Consider the following 21,881-nt stretch of genomic DNA (forward strand, 5'->3'; position numbering starts at 1 on the left):
TATTAGCAGATATATTTCTAATGTCTTTGTATGGCGGATAGATAAGTCCCTTCGCTAAGTGCTCTTTTGTAACTTGTGCAGCCAATGCCTCAGCTGTATACAGATTGATAAAGAGTTACTTTTACTTATTCTTCGTCGAGAAAGATAACAAAAATCATAGGATAAAATGGTTTCAATATGCTATTTACAAACATTTCTGAAAGGCCTAGTGAAAATATCTTCCAAAATAGGAAGAAGATGAGCTGATCAAAACTGGCCCTATCCGACTCAGTCAGTGTTCACAGAATTTTCCTTCCTGGAAATGTCTGCTGGCCCAATTGATTGGACTTTTCATGGGGAGTATGTTACCTACTTCAGCCCAACCTACCCGATTTTATCAATTTTCAGCAGTACTTTCCTGGCCAAAATGCATCCCGGCCTGATTTTTAAATTTTTTGGACCACGGAACAGTCCATGATCAGCTCTACAAGAATAGTTGTAAGAATTGCAGAGGCTATATGACCTTGGCTCAATCACAAATTAAGAAATAAAAATTTGTAGTTTAAACTTTTACAGTGTCAGTGGGGCACTTACAGGCAGCCAAAAGCATGTCATCATGAACACGAATTGCACCGCACATTATTAGACCCAAACCAAAACCAGGGAATATGTAAGCATTATTTGCCTGCAACATGACAATTAAAGGTTAACTATCAATCTAGATAGAGAGGGTCCCTAAAAAAAAGGCAGTGGATGCAGGTTAGACCTGGCCAGGAACAAAAGTATGTCCTTTATATTCGACTGGATCAAATGGGCTTCCACTGGCAATATTGCTTTGCCCTAAATCATTTCAAAGAATAAAGCCATATTTATGTCAGTTTCATCTTGTAGAAAAGAAAGAATTACAGGTGAGAACTGAGAATTGAAAAGGCATACAAAAACGGTAATTTACCTTGCTCCATGTGTAGGCCTCCTCAGCAGTACATTCTGACTGTGATGTAGGATTTGATAGAGCAAGGATGAGTGGTTTCTGCACAGACAGCCACATGAACACACCATGTTAATCTTACAACCAGATATAGCAAAACTGCGCCGTCCCAGATTACTTGGTATTACATGACCCATATTTGATCTGACTGAAATTTACCCAACATCTCAACCTGACCCAACTCAAAAATTAATGTCACAATGGACCCATAAATGATCTGACCCAAAGCCAAACTAAGTAAATCATCGCAAAAATGTGGCCCCAAACCCAAAACATCTAAACTTGTGTCACCTCTACAAAAAAGCAGGAACATAAATGAAAGTAGAATGGTACCGAATTGATAGATGACATGGCTTCAACCACCTCCTTAGTGAATGTCTTTCCCTTTCCAGAAGTACCTATCAACACAGTGGGCTTGATTACCTGAGAAAACAAGGACACATATTTAAGTATATAACTTTAGTCACAAGAAAATCTCTTACTGATGTAATGCTTAATTAGTAGCCCATTCTTGTTCACCTGTACTGCTTCTAAAAGAGTTGTAAATACGTCGTTTTGTCATGGGAATCACCCCATGAGCTATAGAAAATTACTATGTGGACCGTATAATCAGAGCGTAAAAGACTTGCAAGATAGTAACTACATAAAGATACTTGACCGCAACCATTTATCTCCGTCGAAAATTCTGATAGGGTCCGTCAAGAAGAACCCGCCACTCCAAGTACCACCTCCGCCACCATCATCATCACACGGCGGGATTCTAGTTCCTCCATTATAACCAAGCAGTGGTGACTTCTCTTTACCTGCAAACAAATTTAAGAATGATGTCAATGGCACCCAAGAGTCCAAGACTATCAAATTTATAAATGATCACCCAAATATATATATTCAACATTCAAAGGCAACATGCAACCTATCTTTACATTTCCAGCAGGTCATGATATACCTCAAGCAGATAGAGCCACAAATCAAACAATCATATGCATTTCCTTTCCTTAATAAAGTGCCCACATAGATATACAAAAGAGCCTTTATAACCATTGTTTTCTTTCTAAGCAAAAATTCAGATGGTGTTTCAAGAATCCTATCCAAAATCTCGGCCATTTCGTAAATTGCAGAAATGACAAATTTACCACTTAAAAATCTAAATTAAAACAAAGCATAAGCAATTTACCTAACATGCCGATCATCACTGTAAGCATCTTTTACAACAACAGATTCAGCATTCAGCACATCCCTAATCTGTTTAAACAATGAATATTAACAATGTCAGACAGCAGATAATTACAGCAAGCGCAGCTAACTATGTAAAATAAACGAACCCCGAGCTGTGAGAGTCCAGTAGAAATCGAAAACAAGATAATAAAAAGCAAAGCATAACAAACTGCGCAAAACTAATACTGTCATCCTCCCTTAACTTGTATAAAATATAAAGATTATCCAAACTATGGCAAATTGGCAATCACTGATAGTCAAAACTCTAAATTTCACAGATAATCACTGATAATTCGAATTTTAGAGAGAAGTCATCAAGAAATGGTGTTAATTAGGATAACAAATTATCCCAAATAGCTCTGAAAATAGTGAAAAATCAATAAAAGCCTCCCAAATGAATAGTTTGAGCATAAACTCGAATCAATTTTCCAAAATCAAAAGGGTAACAAAATTAAAAGATAACCCACCTCAAATTAATCATCAATTTCAATTATAACCATATATTATATAAATAAAAAATCTAATAGTAACCCAAACAATTCAATCAACCCCTAAAACCCCCAATTCATAAATTTGAGTACCCAAATCTCGAATATATAACAATTTGAGAAGAGAGATTACATTGAGGAGGTTGTTGAGGGTGATGAAAATCGGGAGGGAGATTAGTAGAAGAAGAAGAAGAAGAATGTCGCATCATAGTAGGAGGAGGAGGTGGAGGTGGGCCCCGGTGAAAGTCCATTCCAGGATGCTGTTGGTGCTGCAGAGGAAGCGGCGGGTGCTGCTTGTACTACGGCGGAGGATGCATGTGTGATGGTAGTAGGTGTTGCATGTGGTGCGGTGGTGGGTCTTGCTGTGGCAGTGGTTGGTGCTGGTGTTGATGTTGCTGCAGGTGTTGTTGTTGGGGCTGTTGTGGTTGCCGCTGCAGGTGTTGTTGTTGGGGCTGTTGTTGTTGCCGCTGCAGGTGTTGTTGTTGGGGCTGTTGTTGTTGCCGCTGCGGTGGTGGTGGAGAGAGAGAGAGGGGTGGGATTAACTGATTAAGAGATGGAGATGAGATAAAATTGATAGAAAATGAAGAAATTCCAGATTATTAAGAGGTAATTATCAAGTTGATGAGAGAAAAATGAGGAAAAATTTGACAATTGTACCTGTAATTGTTCAATCGGAAAAGGGCCAAGCTGTATTTTTTCAAATTCTTCTGATTGTTCAGCCACCATACTTGGGTTTCGCTACTGGCTGCTCCATTATTCACGATTGTAAAGCATCCCACCTAAGAATCCATTTTGAAAAAATTTTAAGGCTCAAATTCATAAGTCATGAATAATATCAAACATTTTAAATTAAAGTTCCCAAACCATGCACTTAAATCCCTCCAAAATCTCAAATACAACTACTGTAATAAAATGATTCACTATTAATTACAAACAATTCATTTGAATGAATCAGTATAAGAATATCATATAACATCTCAAAGCTTTAAAAAGATCAAAAACTGAAATCACTTATTTTACCAGTTTAATCAGCACAAACAATCCTTCTACGGCTTTATCAAATAACTATAAACTCCCTTCAATTTTGTTTTAACAAATTCAATCATCCAGAAACAGCTAGAAATTCATTGCATGTATCAAACATTGCAACAATTGAAACCTCAATACTAAAAGAATTTTAATAAGTGCCTTACATGTGAAGAAGTAACCCTATTTGGTTCGAGATCAGCATGTTGGACATAGAAGTTGATTAAGCTTTCTTGTTGCTGAACCGTCATAAAATGGGACATCTTCTGCTTCCCCATCATAAGAGCTACGTAGTGGATGGCCATTTCCTTGTAAGGCAAATCAGGGGCCGTTAAGACAGAAAATCTTCCAACTTGATAAGCTGAGTCCAGGACCTGTAGGAAAAGGAGACAACCCAATTCTCTTTATAAAATATATAGTGAACACTGAACATTTCATAATCACGCAAGAATATAGCTTAAGATAGAATAATAGGTGAAGAATCCGATGAGAACAAAAGACATCAGAAAAGACGGTTCTCATTGCAAAGAATGCAATTGAAATTGATCTTAAGCTTCTAAATTTTCATTAATTGCAATTCATTAAGTTCCAAAAAACCAATGCGTATGAAAGCCAAAACAAAACAAAATTATATGACATAAAACCCACAACAGAATCCCAAAATCATCATTACAATTTCACAACCTTAATATTAGTCCATATTCTGAGATAAAATGCCACACAAAACCAAATTACACAACACTATCCAATACAATCTTCCAAATCTCTCATATTTTAAACTTGTAAAACCTCACTCAAAGGGACCTACTGAAGTTTAGTTTCTGTAAGAATTCACACACTCTATCTGTCTATCACCATACTATTAAAAAGAAAGTCAATCTAAAGAACTCCAAGTTATAACCTCAAGTTTCAAGCTCAAAATAAAAATAACACAATCAAACGATCAAACTCATTGTCCCACCAAGATAAATGCAACACAAAAGAACCCCAAGTTTCAACCTCAAGTTTCTCTAAACAGCACAAAGGTTAAATCCATTTCACTATAAAATGTAATGTGTCCTGCTTTTGACAGTATTTTAAGTGACTAAGATGCACACAACCTTACCCTGTTCATTATCCAGCCATATCTTGTATTTTCGATTAATAGTTGGACAAGGAACAAAAACCACTGGCACAATAGCAAAAATAAGGCAGTCATCTTTTACAAATGAGATGAACTATGCAAAACAGCATTGTGGACTGAAAGGAAGCAGATGGAGATGGAGAGGGCAATTCTCCAAATACTTGATCAATTATGAATATGACTAACCACTAACACTCAATAAAAACAAGACCTTAGGAGATTTATCGTCATGTTCAAGAACTTTGAACCTGATATTTGTGACTTTATTGACTCAAGATTAACCAAAATTGATGCTTTAACAAAAACACAAAAACAAAATTCCCAAAACACTAATACAACAACTGTTATCATAAATCAGTCAACTAATCCTAATCAATACACTTTATTAATGATTTAATTAATCTTATACTTCCTTCTGCCAAATTGCACCACAAATAGCCAAACCCAAGTGAAATCTCATTGCAAAAACTTCATTGCAACCTACAAGCATCTATTTTAACAGCAACTATCTCAAATTAATCGGAAAAACCGAGTTTTAATTTTTACATCACTCAATGTTCAAAGGTTAATTCTACCAAAACACTGCCCCCAAAACCAACACATCCAACAAGCATTACATTAGTTCATACCCGAAATCACAACATCAATTCAAAACTTAGATCCCGGTGTGACCAATGAAAATATTTTACAACTTAACAACCAAAATGAACAAACAATCAAATAACATGTAAGTATCACTATTCCATCAATAAAAAGAAAAACAAGGGTAGTTTGAGAACAATCATGACCACCCTGCCTACCTCCCACCACTTCCTCACAGGCCAGTATTTTCCCATTCTACAAAAAAGTTTCTGCAAAAAACTCAGAACAGAAATCCAATTCAACAACTGTAACCTGAAAGCTTAGTCAAAAGCATAAAGCTAAAAGCATATATACACATTGGACACCAAAGATACCACATCACCATACGTGAGTGCACACAAACACACACGAGTTCAAATCACTAAACATAGACCAGTATGAATCCCATGGAAAAATAATCACAAATCGGCATTCCAATTATATGACTCAGTTATAGTTACTAATATCAGAACATTATAAAACATTTAACATCATGCCAAAGCAATATATGAATCAACCTAATAACTTGGGTTCAATTATAATACATTCTTCATTATACTAAAGCTTTAATAAAATAAACAACGCATTCACAATATATATCTATATATTCATCATAATTTACCTGTAATTAGAAACAGTTGATTCACATGTTAATCAGGTAGCTTAATTTCAGATCCTCATTGTAGAGTTCACCTGAAAAAGAAACTAAGTGCGCATTAATTATGAGGAGGTTAAAAAGGACGAAATAAGAAATTGAGGATTAAGCTGGAATCAAAAACAAAAACTTAAAACGGATTTTTGTTTTGTTTTTGGCTTTTTTTTTCCATAACTGGATTAATATAAAAATCAACAATGAAGCTCAAAGTATACAGAAAGTAATAAAGAAACATCTACACAGCTTACTACCACTAAATAGCAACGATTATTGCCATAAAAAAAAAAAAAAAAAAAAAAAAAAAAAAAAAAAAAAAAATTAAAAAAAAATTAAAAAAAAAAATTGTAACTTTTAGAAAATATCATTTCAAATGCTAATTACTCCTACTGTCACTTGAATGAACTCAAATTACAATACCAAAGAATAAGATAGCAACGGTGCAAAAAAGACAAATTAACACAACCCCCACCTCATAAATATCCCAAATACAGAATTTCAGAACCAAATTCTAAAACCCAGAAATCCCATCATCAACTAATCTCATGAAAATCATATTAAATAACACAACCAAAAGACAAATTTAGTGATTTGAACAGAACCCAACAAGCAAAATTCCTGAAGAACCAAAAAATTATCAAAAGCGGAAAATTAGATGCAAAAATTGATTTAAATGCGGCAAATTTAGACAAATAATTGAAGCATGAAACAATAGTATAATTTCAAGCAAAGACCTGAAGAACCAAAAAATTATCAAAAACAAAGAAAAAAAAAAACCAAATTGAAGATCTCGAAACCCTAAATAAGCGAAAACCCCAAATTGACTATACATAATTCAACATTATAACCCAAATAACTGAGTATAAACCAATCAATCAAAAGAAAATGCGAAAATCAAAAGCCACATTTCACCAAAAACTCCCAAATCATCAAACCCTAAAACATAAAACCCAATAATTTCAAGATCAAATTCCCGATCCAATCAACACAACCAGCTCCAAATCCAATAAAAATAAAATCAACAAAACTTAGAATCAATTTGAAACATATCAAACCAAAATTACCTAAAAAAGGAGGGAGATCAATGACCATGTTTCTGGGCATGCTCAAGATAACGAATTCCTTAAGGTAGGAGAAAGATAGCATAGGCTTCACCTTGTCGGGAACTTCCGTCACTGTAACAGCTCGAAGGTCGTTGTTGAATCTACGCCATTGTTGTTCGATGAGAGAGAAGGAGAGAGAAACGCCAGCAAGCAGAATAACCCTGGAGAAAGTGATCACCAGCAAGCAGAATAAGGGCAAAATAGTACTTGAACATTTTGAGGGGCAAAATTGTCATCACACTATTACTAAGGAGTTTTCAACTCTCAAACTTGTCACTTTTAATAGTTATAGATAATATAATTGAGTTTTTGAGCACAACCAATGGAATTTGAAGTCAAGTTTAAGATAATTTGGAAATACAGTTGGGGCATAATAGTCTTCAATGATGTTCGATGAGGAAACAAAGAAACTAAAATTAAAAATTGAGGATAAAAAAGACCAAATAATTAGCTAGGGATGGCCCTCAAATCTTAGTAGAAAGGTATGACGACTAATTTGTTCACACGATGCTAAGAATAGATAATTAGGGGGGGGGGGGGGAGGGGGGAGGTGGTAGGCAGTGGCGCATAAATGAAAGGTTAATAATTGGACAATAATTTTTCCAGGTAAGGATGGTTACCAGGAAATGAGAAGGGAGGAAATGAGAAGGGAGCTGGGGAAGTGGGGAGCCAATAATATTGTGCCATGTGGCCAACTAACTTGCTAAACCAGTTCAAGTCACCAGATCATTTTGAGAAGACACTACTATAAATTAACATAGCTTAAGCATCAATACATGGCAGATAATAGGGGGATGATGATTTTTTGATTAATAAACTGAATTAGAGCACTATTGTACGATAATTCCACTTCCTAAAGGTGGATTCTCTCCTAATTTAGCTCTCAAAAGCTAACCCAAACATCCAACAATATTCAACATACTGATCTCTTCCCTAATCTTCTCTTATTTATAGCATTTCTTCTCTAACTTACTTCCTAAACTTCCCATTACTAGTTACATATTTACAAGGATTTTGTCTCAATTCAAAATAAATAAATAAATATAAGGATTTTGTTTAAAATGCCCCTTTCCCCTAATATCACTTTATTGCAGACCCTGACTATTGTGGAATAACACAAACAAGGATTATTTTTTATAGTCTGACTATAGTTGAGATAGCTATTAATTATTCCTAGAACAAATCTTTTAAGGGTAGAATGACAAAACATCATCCGGGAAAAGCTAGGCAATTCACCAACCTGTCAAAGAATGAAGTATTGCAATCCATCTCTAATGCAACTTCTATTGAATTTCTTTTGTGCGACTGCAAAATATCATTGTGAACCAGGTTATAAAACATACTGAAGCCTGTATAACTGTCTCTGATGGGATTATGGAATAATTGAGTTAAAATTGTCTCATACGGAAAGTAATGATCAAAAGCAGCTATCGCAAAGATGATTTGTTTCCCCAGCCGAGCACCAGATAGCTCCATCAATATCACAACTGATTGGTAAATTTTGGCACTAGTAATACTTCCCCCTTACTCCTTAAAACCCTCATAATCTATAACAAACACATCAAAATATCCAGCATCTTTCATATTCTCAGTTAATCCTTCCAGTATGGGATATATCTCATGTGATAGTTCCATGGATGAATCCCCTACCAAGAATGGTTCAAAACCACTTCCTAAATCAACCCAAGCACAACCTGGGGACTTCAGCAACCCTAAGTCCCTCATATATGTTCGAACTCTTGCCAGTTTGTCCCAACAACTAGCAGCAGCGTACATATTAGCAATTAACACATAGTACCCTGGATTTCTGGGCCTCAATGCCAACAGTTTCTCAGCTGCCCACTCTCCTAAATCTATATTCCGATGGATTTGACATGCCCCGATTAGAGTAGCCCACATATCAGCACTTGGTTCAAAAGGCATTGTTCTAATGATCTCTTCTGCTTTCTTAAGTAACCCAGCCCTACCAAAAAGATCCACCATGCATGCATAGTGTTCCAAACAGGGTCTTATGCCATACACACACCACATTTTTTCAAACAGCAACTGACCCTGAATCACAAGACCGGAGTGGCTACATGCTGACAAAACTGCAACCAAACTAATAAGATCAGGTTTGATTCCAGAACTATTCATCTCTTCAAATAGTTTCAATGCAACTTCTCCATCTCCAAGAATACCATAGCCAGTTATTAAAGAAGTATATGTAACAATATCCTTCCTAGTCAAAAAATTAAACACTGTTTGAGCCTCTGAAATCCGAGATGTTCTTGCATACATCTCCACCAGGGCATTCCATAAAAGCAAATACTCACTGAAATCTTGACGCTTGATGATGAAGCAATGGAGTTCTTTTCCATGTTGCAGATTAGCTTCTCGAGCACACAAGGGAAGAATGCTGGCTACAGTAACATAATTTGGTCTAAAGCCACAAAGCAACATTTCCCTAAAGAGAAAGGAGGCTTCTTCATATTTTCCATAATGTGCATAACCTGAGATTATCGAATTCCAAGAAATTATATCCTTTTCTTCCATTTGTTGGAATATAACATGTGCGTGTTTGTGATCTTGACACCAGGCATACATGGTAATTAGTGCATTCTGAACATTTAGAAAATTAGCACAGCCACCACGGATAATAAAAGCATGCATCTCTTTCCCTGTTTTTATAGATCCTATGTGAGAGCAAGCGCTCAAGCCACTGGCCATTGAAACAGCATCCAACTTAACAGCAAAAGTTCTCATTTGAGAAACCAAATCAAGTGCTCTAACATAGTTTCCAGTTCGCAAACATCCACCAATAATGGTGTTCCATGTTATAATGTTTAATTCAACATCCTCAAGCCGCATCTTCTCAAACAGCACAAATGCTTCTTCCCACATACCCTTGGAAGAATATCCAGATATCATAGAATTCCATGAATATCCATCCTTATTGGGCAAGTTATCGAACAAGACACGAGCAACGCCAACATCGCCACATTTACCATACATGGAGATCAATGCATTTCGAACACAAATTGACTCCCCATAATTGCTGACCAAAATGGAGCTATGGACTTCCTTACCAAAACCAAGATCTAATTGCTCACCACATGCCTTTAGCACAGATGGATAAGTAAATTCATCCGGTCTGATACCAAAATTCAACATTTGTCTGTAAGTACACAGAGCTTTATTTGAGAGTCCATTTCTTACATATGCAGATATAAGGATATTCCAAACCAAAGGATCCAAAACACTAGATTTTTTAGCTACCAAATGTGCCTCAGGCAATAGATTAAAAGTGGAGTATAAAGTGACAAGCTTAGGCAGTAATAGACTATGTTGATCAAGACCCAAACATATGATCTGGGAATGGAGCTGCCTACCCTGTTGAAGTGACTTGTGTTTTGAACAAGCTATAAGTAGGGAATATATTGGCTCTAAGATTTGATCATGTGCAGCAGAAGCGGTGAAATGAAGTTGGATCAAAGAGAAGGCTCTAAATGCTTTACCGAGATCACCATGACTAATGCATTCCTTTAGAGATGTGAGAAAAGGATGAAACATCAATCTTTCCACAGTTTCAAATGTTTTTGATGCTCTTCCTAGAGTTTCCAATAACAGCAACTAATTTGTTGCACCCAGTAGGTTTGATATTTTGTTTTCACTTAGCGTTCCAAGGTAAAAAGGGCTCAATCCAGAATATAAACAACTCTCTAGGAGACAACCATGAAGGAGAATGTGGCATGCACAAGGAAAAACACTATTTCCAGCAGTAGGTGAAACGTACTCCTCATACTAAAACTCTTTGTAGTTGACCCGTAAAAAGTAAATTAACTTTTACCTGCAAACATATTAGCGAAGTTAGACTGACAATATATGAGAAAAACGTCAGGATGGAAGAGCAAACATTGATATAACAGTATTAAACTCCTGTCATAAACAAATAAGTATCTCTCTTAGTGCCAGTCACAAAAGAAACTTAACATTTCCGCTTTCCTTAAGATAAAAACATGTAGTTCTTACTTCTTGACTTCCTCATTATATTAGAAGATTCTTACCAAAAATCACATTCTTTGCAAAAATAAGGCTGCTAGAAAAAATAAAGTTGCAAACAGCTAGCAATCATTTTCAAATAGTAGTTCTTCTCTGTAAGAAGCAAAACCATTGCTTCTGGAAAGTAAATTCAGCAAATAATGATGATATGAATTATAACATGGAACTTACCAAGTTTATCTACAAGAGTAGATAAAACACTACCCTGGCATCATACATTCAACAGTTCTCCAAAGTATTGGGAAAAAAATAAATGTTAGCCACACACAAGAGGAAAATCAACAATTAAGGAACTCTCATCAAGAAAGCTTCATCCACATAACAAGATTTCTTACACCCTTGAGTATTATTCTCCAATATTGTGGCAATAAAAGAATACGGAAAAGAAGAGCTATCCAAACTTTATACACCACCATACACTAAATAGCTCAAAGCAACAAAGCTCAACACAAGTCGCAAAATTAACAAAGCGAATGACTATAACCTGAGCAGCATCAAGCAAGCAAGCAAATAGACCAAAAAAAAAGGCCCCCTAAAATTGCTACACAAATGAGTCATAAGCAACTGTTATTACTACATGCATCAACAATGACTCAGTGAGTACTATTGCTCAAATGAGACCAAAAACAGACAACCAAAAAAATAAAGCAAAGCCAGGGAATTATCAATGTGATTGAATCTAAAACAAGATGCAAAGAACACTTCAAAATCATAAAAAAAATTTAATACTTGGTAAGAAACTGGAATTGAAATGCAACTAACTCATTCAGATTACCACAAGTATAGATTGCATGTACCAAGAATTAAGATACAACTAACAAATTGATGATAGAAATGAAAATCAATGGCAACCTTAAAAACGAACTAACATTTCATTTCAAATAAGGGTTTATACTGAAAATTAATTAGATAGCAAACCGCAGCGGCTATATCAAAACAGCACGGCTTCTTGCAAGCAGGATCTCCTTTAAGGGGCCAATGGGTACAGGAGTCAAATGAATCCCTACCTCTTGTCCTCTTCTCTCTATCTTTGATGCAGGGAACAAAACCAATGGCCTTGTGTGTTGAATTATTTAGAGAATTGTAGACTATTTTCATGTTATTTAATTAATTTACTTAGGTTAAGGTGTTGTATTATTAATTAAATAAATAAGTAGTTAAAGCAAATGACTATAATTAACTGTTGTCTTTGGTTTTAATCGTATGATTTGGCTATATAATGCTTTGTATCATTTGGCACAAATGGCCAAATAATACTAAGTGACGGTTAAGACCAAGTAATACCAAGTGACAGTTGTGGACTTGTGATACTAAATTATATTGCATCATTTGGCTTAAATGGAAATTAAGATTCTTGAGAATGGTTGTCATTATCCACTCATACAAGACATCACAAAGTATCTGACATTTACCAAACGGTGCTAGGAGATTATTTGCTTTGCTATATATATGTTCTAGTAACATATGATGAAAGAAGACAGTAACTTTCTTTTTATTCTTTTGTATTGCATTCGTTTTTCTTGTATTATCATCATCATAAATTATTAAAAGTTTTGTTTACATTAGACCACAAATAAACTACACACTATTGTGGTTGTCTTCGTTGTATCTCCAAGTAAATTTTGTGATACCCGGTGTGTTTAATTAGGGTCGAAATATTACTTTGGGAAAGTGATATCGTTCACGCCTCAGAAGGTTTTCGATTGTTGTTAATTTCCTTCATCTTTGTGACCCTTGTTTTAGTAAAATCCTCAACAATCCAAAGTAATATTTTTACAAAGATGGCCACCATTAAGGAATTGACATCAAATTTCCAAAAATTGGATAAGTTCGAGGGCGTGGGTTTTCGAAGATGGCAAAAGAAAATGCACTTCCTATTGACATCTCTTGGTGTGGCCTATGTCCTCACTACCCCGAAGCCTTTAGAGGAAGAAAATGAGGCAATAGAAAACACTAGAAAGAGGAACAAATGGGAAAACGATGATTACATATGCCGAGGACACATTCTCAATGGTATGTCTGATGACTTGTTTGATGTCTATCAATTTTATGAGTCTGCTAAAATTCTTTGGGATGATTTAGAATCAAAATATATGGCCGAAGATGCTTCGAGTAAGAAATTTCTTGTTAGTAATTTTAATAATTATAAGATGGTTGATAGTAGGCCAATTATGGAACAATTTCATGAATTACAAAGAATTTTAGGAAGTTTTAAACAACATGACATTAGTATGGATGAGACTTTTGTTGTGTCTTCTATCATTGATAAATTACCACCTTCATGGAAAGACTTTAGAAACACTTTAAAGCATAAGAAGGATGAAATAAATGTTGATGAATTGGCTTCCCATATTCGGATTGAAGAGGGAATCCGATTTCATGATGGACAAAAGGATGCAAATCCGACTCCGACTTCTACCATTAATGTGGTGGAGGACTCAAAGTCAAATGACAAAAAGAGGGGTAAAGACTCAAACAAAGGCAAAGGTAAGAAGCCTAAGGTTGATGGTGATGCACCAAAGCCTCGTGCTTGTTGGGTGTGTGGCAAGCCCGGTCATTTCAAAAAAGATTGCACAATTTGGAAGAAAAAGATGAGCAAAAGGAAAGCTCAAGGTGGGAAAGGCGAGTCAAGCCAATCCCATGACAAGCAAGGTAATTCTTGTACACAAGTTTCATTTAATTCTTTAGTGAGTTATTTGTATGTGATTTCTGAAATTCTTTGTGTACAGGGTGATACATCATGGTACATCGATTCAGGAGCATCGAGACATGTTTGCAAGGATCGTTCTTTGTTCAAATCTTTCGTTGAAGTTACCAATGAGGAGATTCTTTACATGGGGAATGATTCAACCGCAAAGGTCTTAGGCAAGGGACAAGTAGAATTAATATTTAGTTCGGGCAAATCTCTAATTCTTAGGGATGTGTTGTATGCTCCCGAACTTAGGAGAAATCTTGTATCCGGTGCTACCTTGAATCGTTTAGGTTTTAAGATGGTATTTGAGTCGGACAAATTTATTTTATCTAAAGGTGGTATGTTTGTAGGACTTGGTTATTTGTATGATGGAATGTTTAAATTAAGTATTTGTAATAATGTTAGGGACAATGTGTATGTTGTAAATGATAATTCTTCTCTATGGCATGTTAGACTTGGACATGTTAATTATAAGAAACTTTACTTTATGTCTAAGTATGATTTAATTCCATTGTTTGATCCAAGGATAGAGAAGTGTAGAACATGCATGCTAACAAAAATTACAAGGAAACCATTTCCTAACAATGTAGAAAAGAATACTTCATTGCTTGAATTAGTGCATAGTGATTTATGTGATTTTCATAACACTCCTTCCTTGGGAAATAAGAAATATTTAGCAACTGTTATTGATGATTTTTCAAGATTTTACTATGTTTACTTATTGTTTTCTAAGGATGAAGCCCTTGACAAATTTAAAATCTACAAGAATGAAGTAGAATTGCAAACAAATGAAAAGATTAAAAGGTTAAGAACTGATAAAGGTGGCGAATACTATAATCCAAGTTATTTTCAATCTATAGGATTAGTACATGAAACAACCGTGGCATATACACCACAACAAAATGGTGTAGCGGAAAGGAAGAATAGGACTTTAGAAGAAATGGTTAATTCCATGTTATCCTATTCGGGTTTGAGTGATGGATTTTGGGGAGAAGCAGTATTAACCGCTTGTTACATTTTAAACCGAGTTCCAATGAAAAGGAATGAGGTAACCCCATATGAGCTATGGTATAAAAGGAAACCAAATTTGAGTCATCTCAAAGTTTGGGGTTGTAGGGCAATAGTAAAAGTGCCAGAACATAAACGTAAAAAATTAGGTGAAAGAGGAGTGGAATGCATTTTTATAGGATATGCGGAACATAGCAAATCCTATAGGTTCTATGTGATTGAACAAAATGACTATTGGTCGGTTCATACCACCATTGAGTCTAGAGATGCATTGTTTGATGAAAATAGATATTCATCAATTCCTAGACCAAAGGATGTAACTCCAAATACCGTTGCTCAAAGTTTTGACCAAATTGAATTTGATCAAGTAATAGATGACCAAGATCATTTTGATGAGGCATCTACATCATCATCTCAACCTAGGAGAAGTAAGAGGGCTAGGAAAGAAAAATCTTTTGGCCCGGACTTTCATGTGTACTTAGTTGAGGGATCAAGGAATTTTGTTACGACACAATTTCCATACATTTTTAATGTGGAAGATGATCCTTTGACCTATGATGAGGCTATGAGGTCTCGTGATGCTCCATTTTGGAAAGAAGCTATTCATGATGAGATGGAATCCATCATGGGAAATAATACTTGGGTGTTAGCTAATTTACCACCAAAATGTAAACCAATAGGGTGCAAATGGATCTTCAAAAAGAAATTGAGGATTGATGGAACGGTTGAAAAGTTCAAAGCTCGATTAGTGGCACAAGGTTTTACGCAAAAGCCTGGTATCGATTATTTTGATACATATGCACCGGTTGCTAGAATTTCAACTATTAGGTTGTTGATAGCACTTGCGGCTATCAATAATCTTGTGATCCATCAAATGGATGTCAAGACAGCGTTCTTGAATGGAGATCTAGAAGAAGAGGTTTACATGCGACAACCGGAAGGGTTTGTTGTAGAAGGTCAAGAAGGAAAAGTTTGCAAGTTGATTAAATCTTTGTATGGGCTTGAGCAAGCACCTAAGCAATGGCATCAAAAATTTGATGAGGTTGTGTTGTCTAATGGATTCAAGCTAAACAATTCAGACAAGTGTATATATAGCAAATTTGATGACAACGGTCAAGGTGTCATAATTTGTCTATATGTAGATGACATGTTGATCTTTGGAACGGATTTGTCACAAGTTGAAATGACAAAATCCTTCCTTAGTTCACAATTTTCCATGAAAGACATGGGAGAAGCAGATGTCATCTTGGGCATAAGAATAAAGAGAGAAAAAGGAAAGTTAATCTTATCACAATCTCATTACATTGAGAAAGTGCTTAAGAAATTCAATGTTAATGATGTTTCGACTTCTCTTTATTCAACACCTATGGATCCTAGCGTAAAGTTGATACCTAATGAAGGTAATGCAGTTTCACAACTAGAATATGCAAGAGTAATAGGTTGTTTGATGTATGCCATGACAAGTACTAGACCGGATATTGCTTATGCGGTTGGTCAACTAAGTCGATATACTAGTAATCCTAGTATGCTACATTGGCAAGCAATTCGACGTTTGTTGAAGTACTTGAAGAAAACCATGGATTATGGTTTGTCTTATAGTGGATATCCCTCGGTCGGATATTCGGATGCAAGTTGGATCTCTAATAAAGATCACTCCTCCACAAGTGGATGGGTTTTCCTATATGGTGGAGGTGCTATTTCATGGGCTTCTAAGAAACAAACTTGCATTGCGGACTCCACAATGGCATCGGAGTTCATTGCATTACATTCGGCTGGTAAAGAAGCTGAATGGTTGAAGGATCTCATGTATGAGATACCTTTGTTGCCAAAACCAATATCACCAATAGTGATACATTGTGATAACAATGCAACTTTGGCTAAGGCATATAGCCAAGTGTATAATGGTAAATCACGGCACATTGGTGTAAGGCATAGTTACATCCAAGGACTTATCAAAGATAGTGTGATCACTATTGACTATGTTCGAACGAGGTTTAATCTAGCCGATTGTTTCACAAAAGCATTGGCACGAGATGTTAATAAAAGGATGGCAATCAATTTGGGATTGGAGCCTTATAATAATCACGAATAAGGAAATCTTAACTTAACGCCCAATAAGACGTTGGGTCTTAAGTTCAATAAGATTAATTTCCTTATTTGATGATTGGGAACTTGATATTCATCCTAGGTAAGTTCAAGTTTTACTGTGATGAAAAGAGGTTGTTTATCTTAATAGATTTTTTGACATTGTGCTTTGTCACAGGAGCATGTTAATGAAAGATCTACCTATATAAGTACGAGGTTTGGCCGCTTCAAGAAGTTATTTGGGCATAGCTTTGATGTACTTATGAATAGATATGGACATATGGCTACAAAGTGTCAAGTATAAAATGTATTTAAGTTATTTGATCTAGTGTGTGTAATATCTTCAAGTTTCTAATATGTATTGATATTGGTTCAAACGTTTAACGATACCAATTGGATACCGATTCTTGAATTGTATATTATACTAAGTGGAAGTTCAAGTCTTTGTACACTTTCATTTATGCACAAGATTGTTAATTATGATGATGATGTTTTTGCAATGAGTCTAGATTAATTCTCTAAATGGGGGAGGATTGTTGAATTATTTAGAGAATTGTAGACTATTTTCATGTTATTTAATTAATTTACTTAGGTTAAGGTGTTGTATTATTAATTAAATAAATAAGTAGTTAAAGCAAATGACTATAATTAACTGTTGTCTTTGGTTTTAATCGTATGATTTGGCTATATAATGCTTTGTATCATTTGGCACAAATGGCCAAATAATACTAAGTGACGGTTAAGACCAAGTAATACCAAGTGACAGTTGTGGACTTGTGATACTAAATTATATTGCATCATTTGGCTTAAATGGAAATTAAGATTCTTGAGAATGGTTGTCATTATCCACTCATACAAGACATCACAAAGTATCTGACATTTACCAAACGGTGCTAGGAGATTATTTGCTTTGCTATATATATGTTCTAGTAACATATGATGAAAGAAGACAGTAACTTTCTTTTTATTCTTTTGTATTGCATTCGTTTTTCTTGTATTATCATCATCATAAATTATTAAAAGTTTTGTTTACATTAGACCACAAATAAACTACACACTATTGTGGTTGTCTTCGTTGTATCTCCAAGTAAATTTTGTGATACCCGGTGTGTTTAATTAGGGTCGAAATATTACTTTGGGAAAGTGATATCGTTCACGCCTCATAAGGTTTTCGATTGTTGTTAATTTCCTTCATCTTTGTGACCCTTGTTTTAGTAAAATCCTCAACATTGTGTAATTAGTTAGGTCTGATTTTTTTTTTTCTCTGTATTTTTAATCCTTTTATCTTAGTAAAAAGTTAGATCTGGTTTCTTTATTTCTTTAGCTAAGTTTTTTTAACCTTAGTTTAGGCCTAAGTTTTATCTAGCGACATAGGTAGTATACTAGCATTAACTTTTGGGATTGGCCTTTATGAACTAGAATCAAGAATCTGAGAGTGTTCATATCAGTCAATAGAGCATGGTGGTCTACTGGTCTGCTCCCTTTTAAGGGCTATTGGGAGTTTTCTTTGGCTAGGCCGGGGGTAAGCTATTGTGTTGCCACGGTAGGACTAGGGCTAGGATTTCAAATTTCATGGCTTCATGGTGTTCATGTTTCTATTGCTTTCTTATATCTATAAGTTGTTAAATACATCTAAAAGGGTGATTCAGGATGGAACTTCTTGAGGTCATGGTTTTATTTCCTAGTAATAGAATTATAAAAAAAAATAAAAAATAAATTATTTTGAAATGTCATTTATTTCATCACACTCTATACATATGTTAAGAAATATTCTTGTTGTGTTCACGATTTCACATATTATGGAACCAATTTACAGCTGTGTATAGTTGTATACAGTGTATAAGAAATGTGCTAATGCGATAAAGGTAAGACATTTTTAAAATATCATAGAGGAGATACAAAAAGGTTCACAGCAGCTTATTTTTCACCAAAATATTACGCTTGTATTTTCCACAGCCATTGTGCGTGCATCATCCCTACACTTTGCGCCAAGGTTATACGATTCCTAATGCATTTGACCTTATTAAATACTGTCTGAATATAACACCCTAAAACAAATACTTATGCATATAAGTATCTAAACCACCATTCAACAATTGATTTTCCATGCCAATACACTCTAAACAACTAAATATTTATACAAGCCATTCAAGAAAATGCAGTTTCAGCATTAAAATATACAAGCACACTAAACTAATCCAAATTGGCCGTTCCAATAATTGTGGGTAACTACATCCAAAGTTCGATCTTCACATTCGTAAGAAAGTTGAAATCAACAACAATTAAGCAAGGCAACTAAGCAGTAAGCAAGAGTAGCTTTATGAAAGTTCAACTCCAAAACTAAGTTAGCTAAGAGGGATTTAAAGATAACTTAAACCCCAGAAAAATCGAAGTCTAAGCAAAGTTACTCGGCTCTCGATTCCAATTCCACAGATTGCAAACATAATTATCCAATAATTTGACAACCCCACTTCAAAATTGCTCAATCATATGTTCCTCAACATTTATGAAACCCCATTTCTATTTTTCAATTCCCAAATCATCAAAAAAAACTAGCACAAATAAAACAGAAATTAAAGATATAAATTAGGGAGAAAATACTTACTGACTTGGAGTTTTGTAGATGATGCTTCATCAAACGGACACGGTTGCTCCCCGGAGTTGGCGATTCTGGCGTAGTTCCAACTGAAGCTAACTGGTCGTAAGAACTAAGAAGTCGGTGTTGAGTAATTTAGAGTATGAGACAATTTTGGAGTTTAATTAAGTATAGCAAAATAATTAGAAGCAAATTAAACTCGGTTTAAAGTGAAGACCTCGGTTTAGAGGGATAAGCAAGGAGAAGTAGGGAAGCAAAGCTGCCCTGTTTTCTGCCGCCGCCGCGGGTCTGGGCTGCTTGAAAGTGACGGTTTTTTCTTCTTGGTTGATGGCAGTTTATCCGTGACTGCTGGTTTACTATGCTTCTATAGTTCTATATACTCGTATCATCGTAAGTGTGTTTAAGAAATATACAAACACTAGAATCGGTCTACAATAAATTATTGTAGACCCAACCTTCCTTCTAGTATACTTTACGAATGTGATTATATCATACGAAATGTGATTATGTATATCATCCTGAAACTGTTGTGTAAATGTATCACTCAAAAAGTGAATTTATCATTTTAAAAAGTATTAAATAGTAAATTACATCATTCAAAAGATAATTTTTAAATTTTATCATCCTAAAGATAATTATATAATCTCATTAAATGATTTAATATGAGATTATATGATTCAAAATATGACTCACAAAAAGATAATTATATTTTCTAAAAATTTTGGGTCTACAATAATTTATTGTAGACCGGGTCCATACAAGGCCAATTGAAAGAAATATGATGAAAAAAAAATAAAATAAGGGGGTCAGTTTGTTTTCCTCGTGACTTTCATGTAGAGCTGACAATTTCACCCAAACTCACGGATAACCACCCGACCCGTAACTGATCCACCCGCCCCAAAAAATATGGATAAAAATCCGATCAAAAGTGGATTATAATTGGATGACGGGTAGATCGGGTGAAGGATTGGGTCGGATTCGCGTGGACCTTCATCCAACACATCACCCGATCCACCCATATCCATCCACATATACCATTTAATAAATGTAAACAAATATTAAAATAAATAAAAATATATATATATATAGTATTTACTACATCTAGAAGCTACTAATAGAATAGAAAATCAAATACAGTTTGTTTAATTCATGGGTGTTGATATTAGTGGACTATTTTACCATATCTGAATTTTTTTTTTTACAAAAATTAGAATGCAAATAGAACTTGAATTTCACCCATTTATCACCCGATCCACCCGATTCATCCGTGGATGATGGATGGATCGGATATGGATGGAGTTTGGATCGGGTGACGGACGGTTCAGGTGATGGATGAGCATAGGCGGATGGAGCATAACCCGACCCGTATCCGATCCATTGGCAGCCCTTCTTTCATGATTTCCCATTTCTTAGTTTTGCTTGTTTCTTTTAATTATAATCATCTTAAAAGTCTGATTACATTATATCACAAACATACTACACACTGTTGTGATTGTCTTCGTAGTATCTCCTCGTAATTTCGTGATACCGGTGTGTATATAGGGGTTGAAATATTACTTTGGAAAACTAATATTGTTCAGGTTTCGAAGTGTTAATTTGTCCAATTCTCATGTCATTTTTGTGACCCGTTAAACCAATTTCCATAACAGTGGGTGTGGTCGTGTGGACTGTGGAGAAGCCAGCAAGAGAAAGGAAGGTTTGGGGGAGGGAATTTTTTTTAAAAAAAAAAAAAAAAATTGTTTACGGTTCATCCGCCTATAACCAAATTGGTATATCATGGGATTTATGTCATTTTACTCATTAAATTATGGACAATCTTATACATTGCTTAGCTTTCTTCCTCCCTTCTCCCTCCTCCGTCAGTATCATGACTACCATGACAGCTTACCTTTCTTCCTCCACACAAGCAAACTACACATCACACCACCACCATAGTTGGTGGTCAAAATTGTTGCCACAAAGGAGATGCTTCCTAAAGGGGTTGATATGGCCTTGACATTATTTGCTACTAGGGTGTCTTTTTGTTTCGCCGCGAAGCAGCGTTGTGACCTCGAAGATGGTGGTGGTGGCTGCAATGAAGACGGGAAGACGAAGACGATTGTTGATGAACGAAGATGTGATGATGGAGATGGAGATGGTGATGATGATGATGATGGTGGCAAGGACTTCGGGTTGATTGCAAGGAAGAGTGATGGTTGTGAAGGTGGTGGAAGCCATTTTAGATCTGAGTTTTTTTTTTCTTTTTTTTTTATTACTCACCCGTG

General features: G+C 35.3%; 1 protein-coding gene across 6 annotated transcripts; it reads right to left on the reverse strand.

Annotated features, from left to right (window-relative positions):
• Window positions 1-930: 930 nt before the first annotated feature.
• On the reverse strand, window positions 931-19,983 carry LOC145636219 (pentatricopeptide repeat-containing protein At1g71490-like). Of its 6 annotated transcripts, XM_081687711.1 has the most exons (13): window positions 19,835-19,983; window positions 19,627-19,729; window positions 8,601-11,024; window positions 8,436-8,500; window positions 7,157-7,356; window positions 6,063-6,133; window positions 3,864-4,070; window positions 3,328-3,449; window positions 2,804-3,212; window positions 2,142-2,209; window positions 1,487-1,770; window positions 1,301-1,390; window positions 931-1,009 (listed from the first exon to the last, which is right to left on the reverse strand). In XM_081687711.1, the coding sequence occupies exon 3, from the start codon at window positions 10,745-10,747 to the stop codon at window positions 8,720-8,722; it is 2,028 nt and encodes a 675-aa protein (XP_081543837.1). In that variant the 5' UTR covers window positions 10,748-11,024; window positions 19,627-19,729; window positions 19,835-19,983; the 3' UTR covers window positions 931-1,009; window positions 1,301-1,390; window positions 1,487-1,770; window positions 2,142-2,209; window positions 2,804-3,212; window positions 3,328-3,449; window positions 3,864-4,070; window positions 6,063-6,133; window positions 7,157-7,356; window positions 8,436-8,500; window positions 8,601-8,719. The 6 variants fall into 6 exon arrangements, with proteins under 6 accessions (XP_081543837.1, XP_081543840.1, XP_081543838.1 ...); XM_081687714.1 differs by having other exon boundaries at window positions 8,436-11,024; window positions 19,627-19,706; XM_081687712.1 differs by having other exon boundaries at window positions 8,436-11,024; window positions 19,631-19,729.
• Window positions 19,984-21,881: the final 1,898 nt, after the last annotated feature.

Source organism: Chenopodium album, chromosome 6 (genome assembly GCF_948465745.1).
Source record: "Chenopodium album chromosome 6, dcCheAlbu1.1, whole genome shotgun sequence".
NCBI classification, from domain to species: Eukaryota; Viridiplantae; Streptophyta; class Magnoliopsida; order Caryophyllales; family Amaranthaceae; genus Chenopodium; species Chenopodium album.

Bases quoted from the DNA above. Each gene is read 5' to 3' on its own strand.
- LOC145636219 (XM_081687714.1), bottom strand. From the start codon at position 10,747: ATGTTTCATCCTTTTCTCACATCTCTAAAGGAATGCATTAGTCATGGT.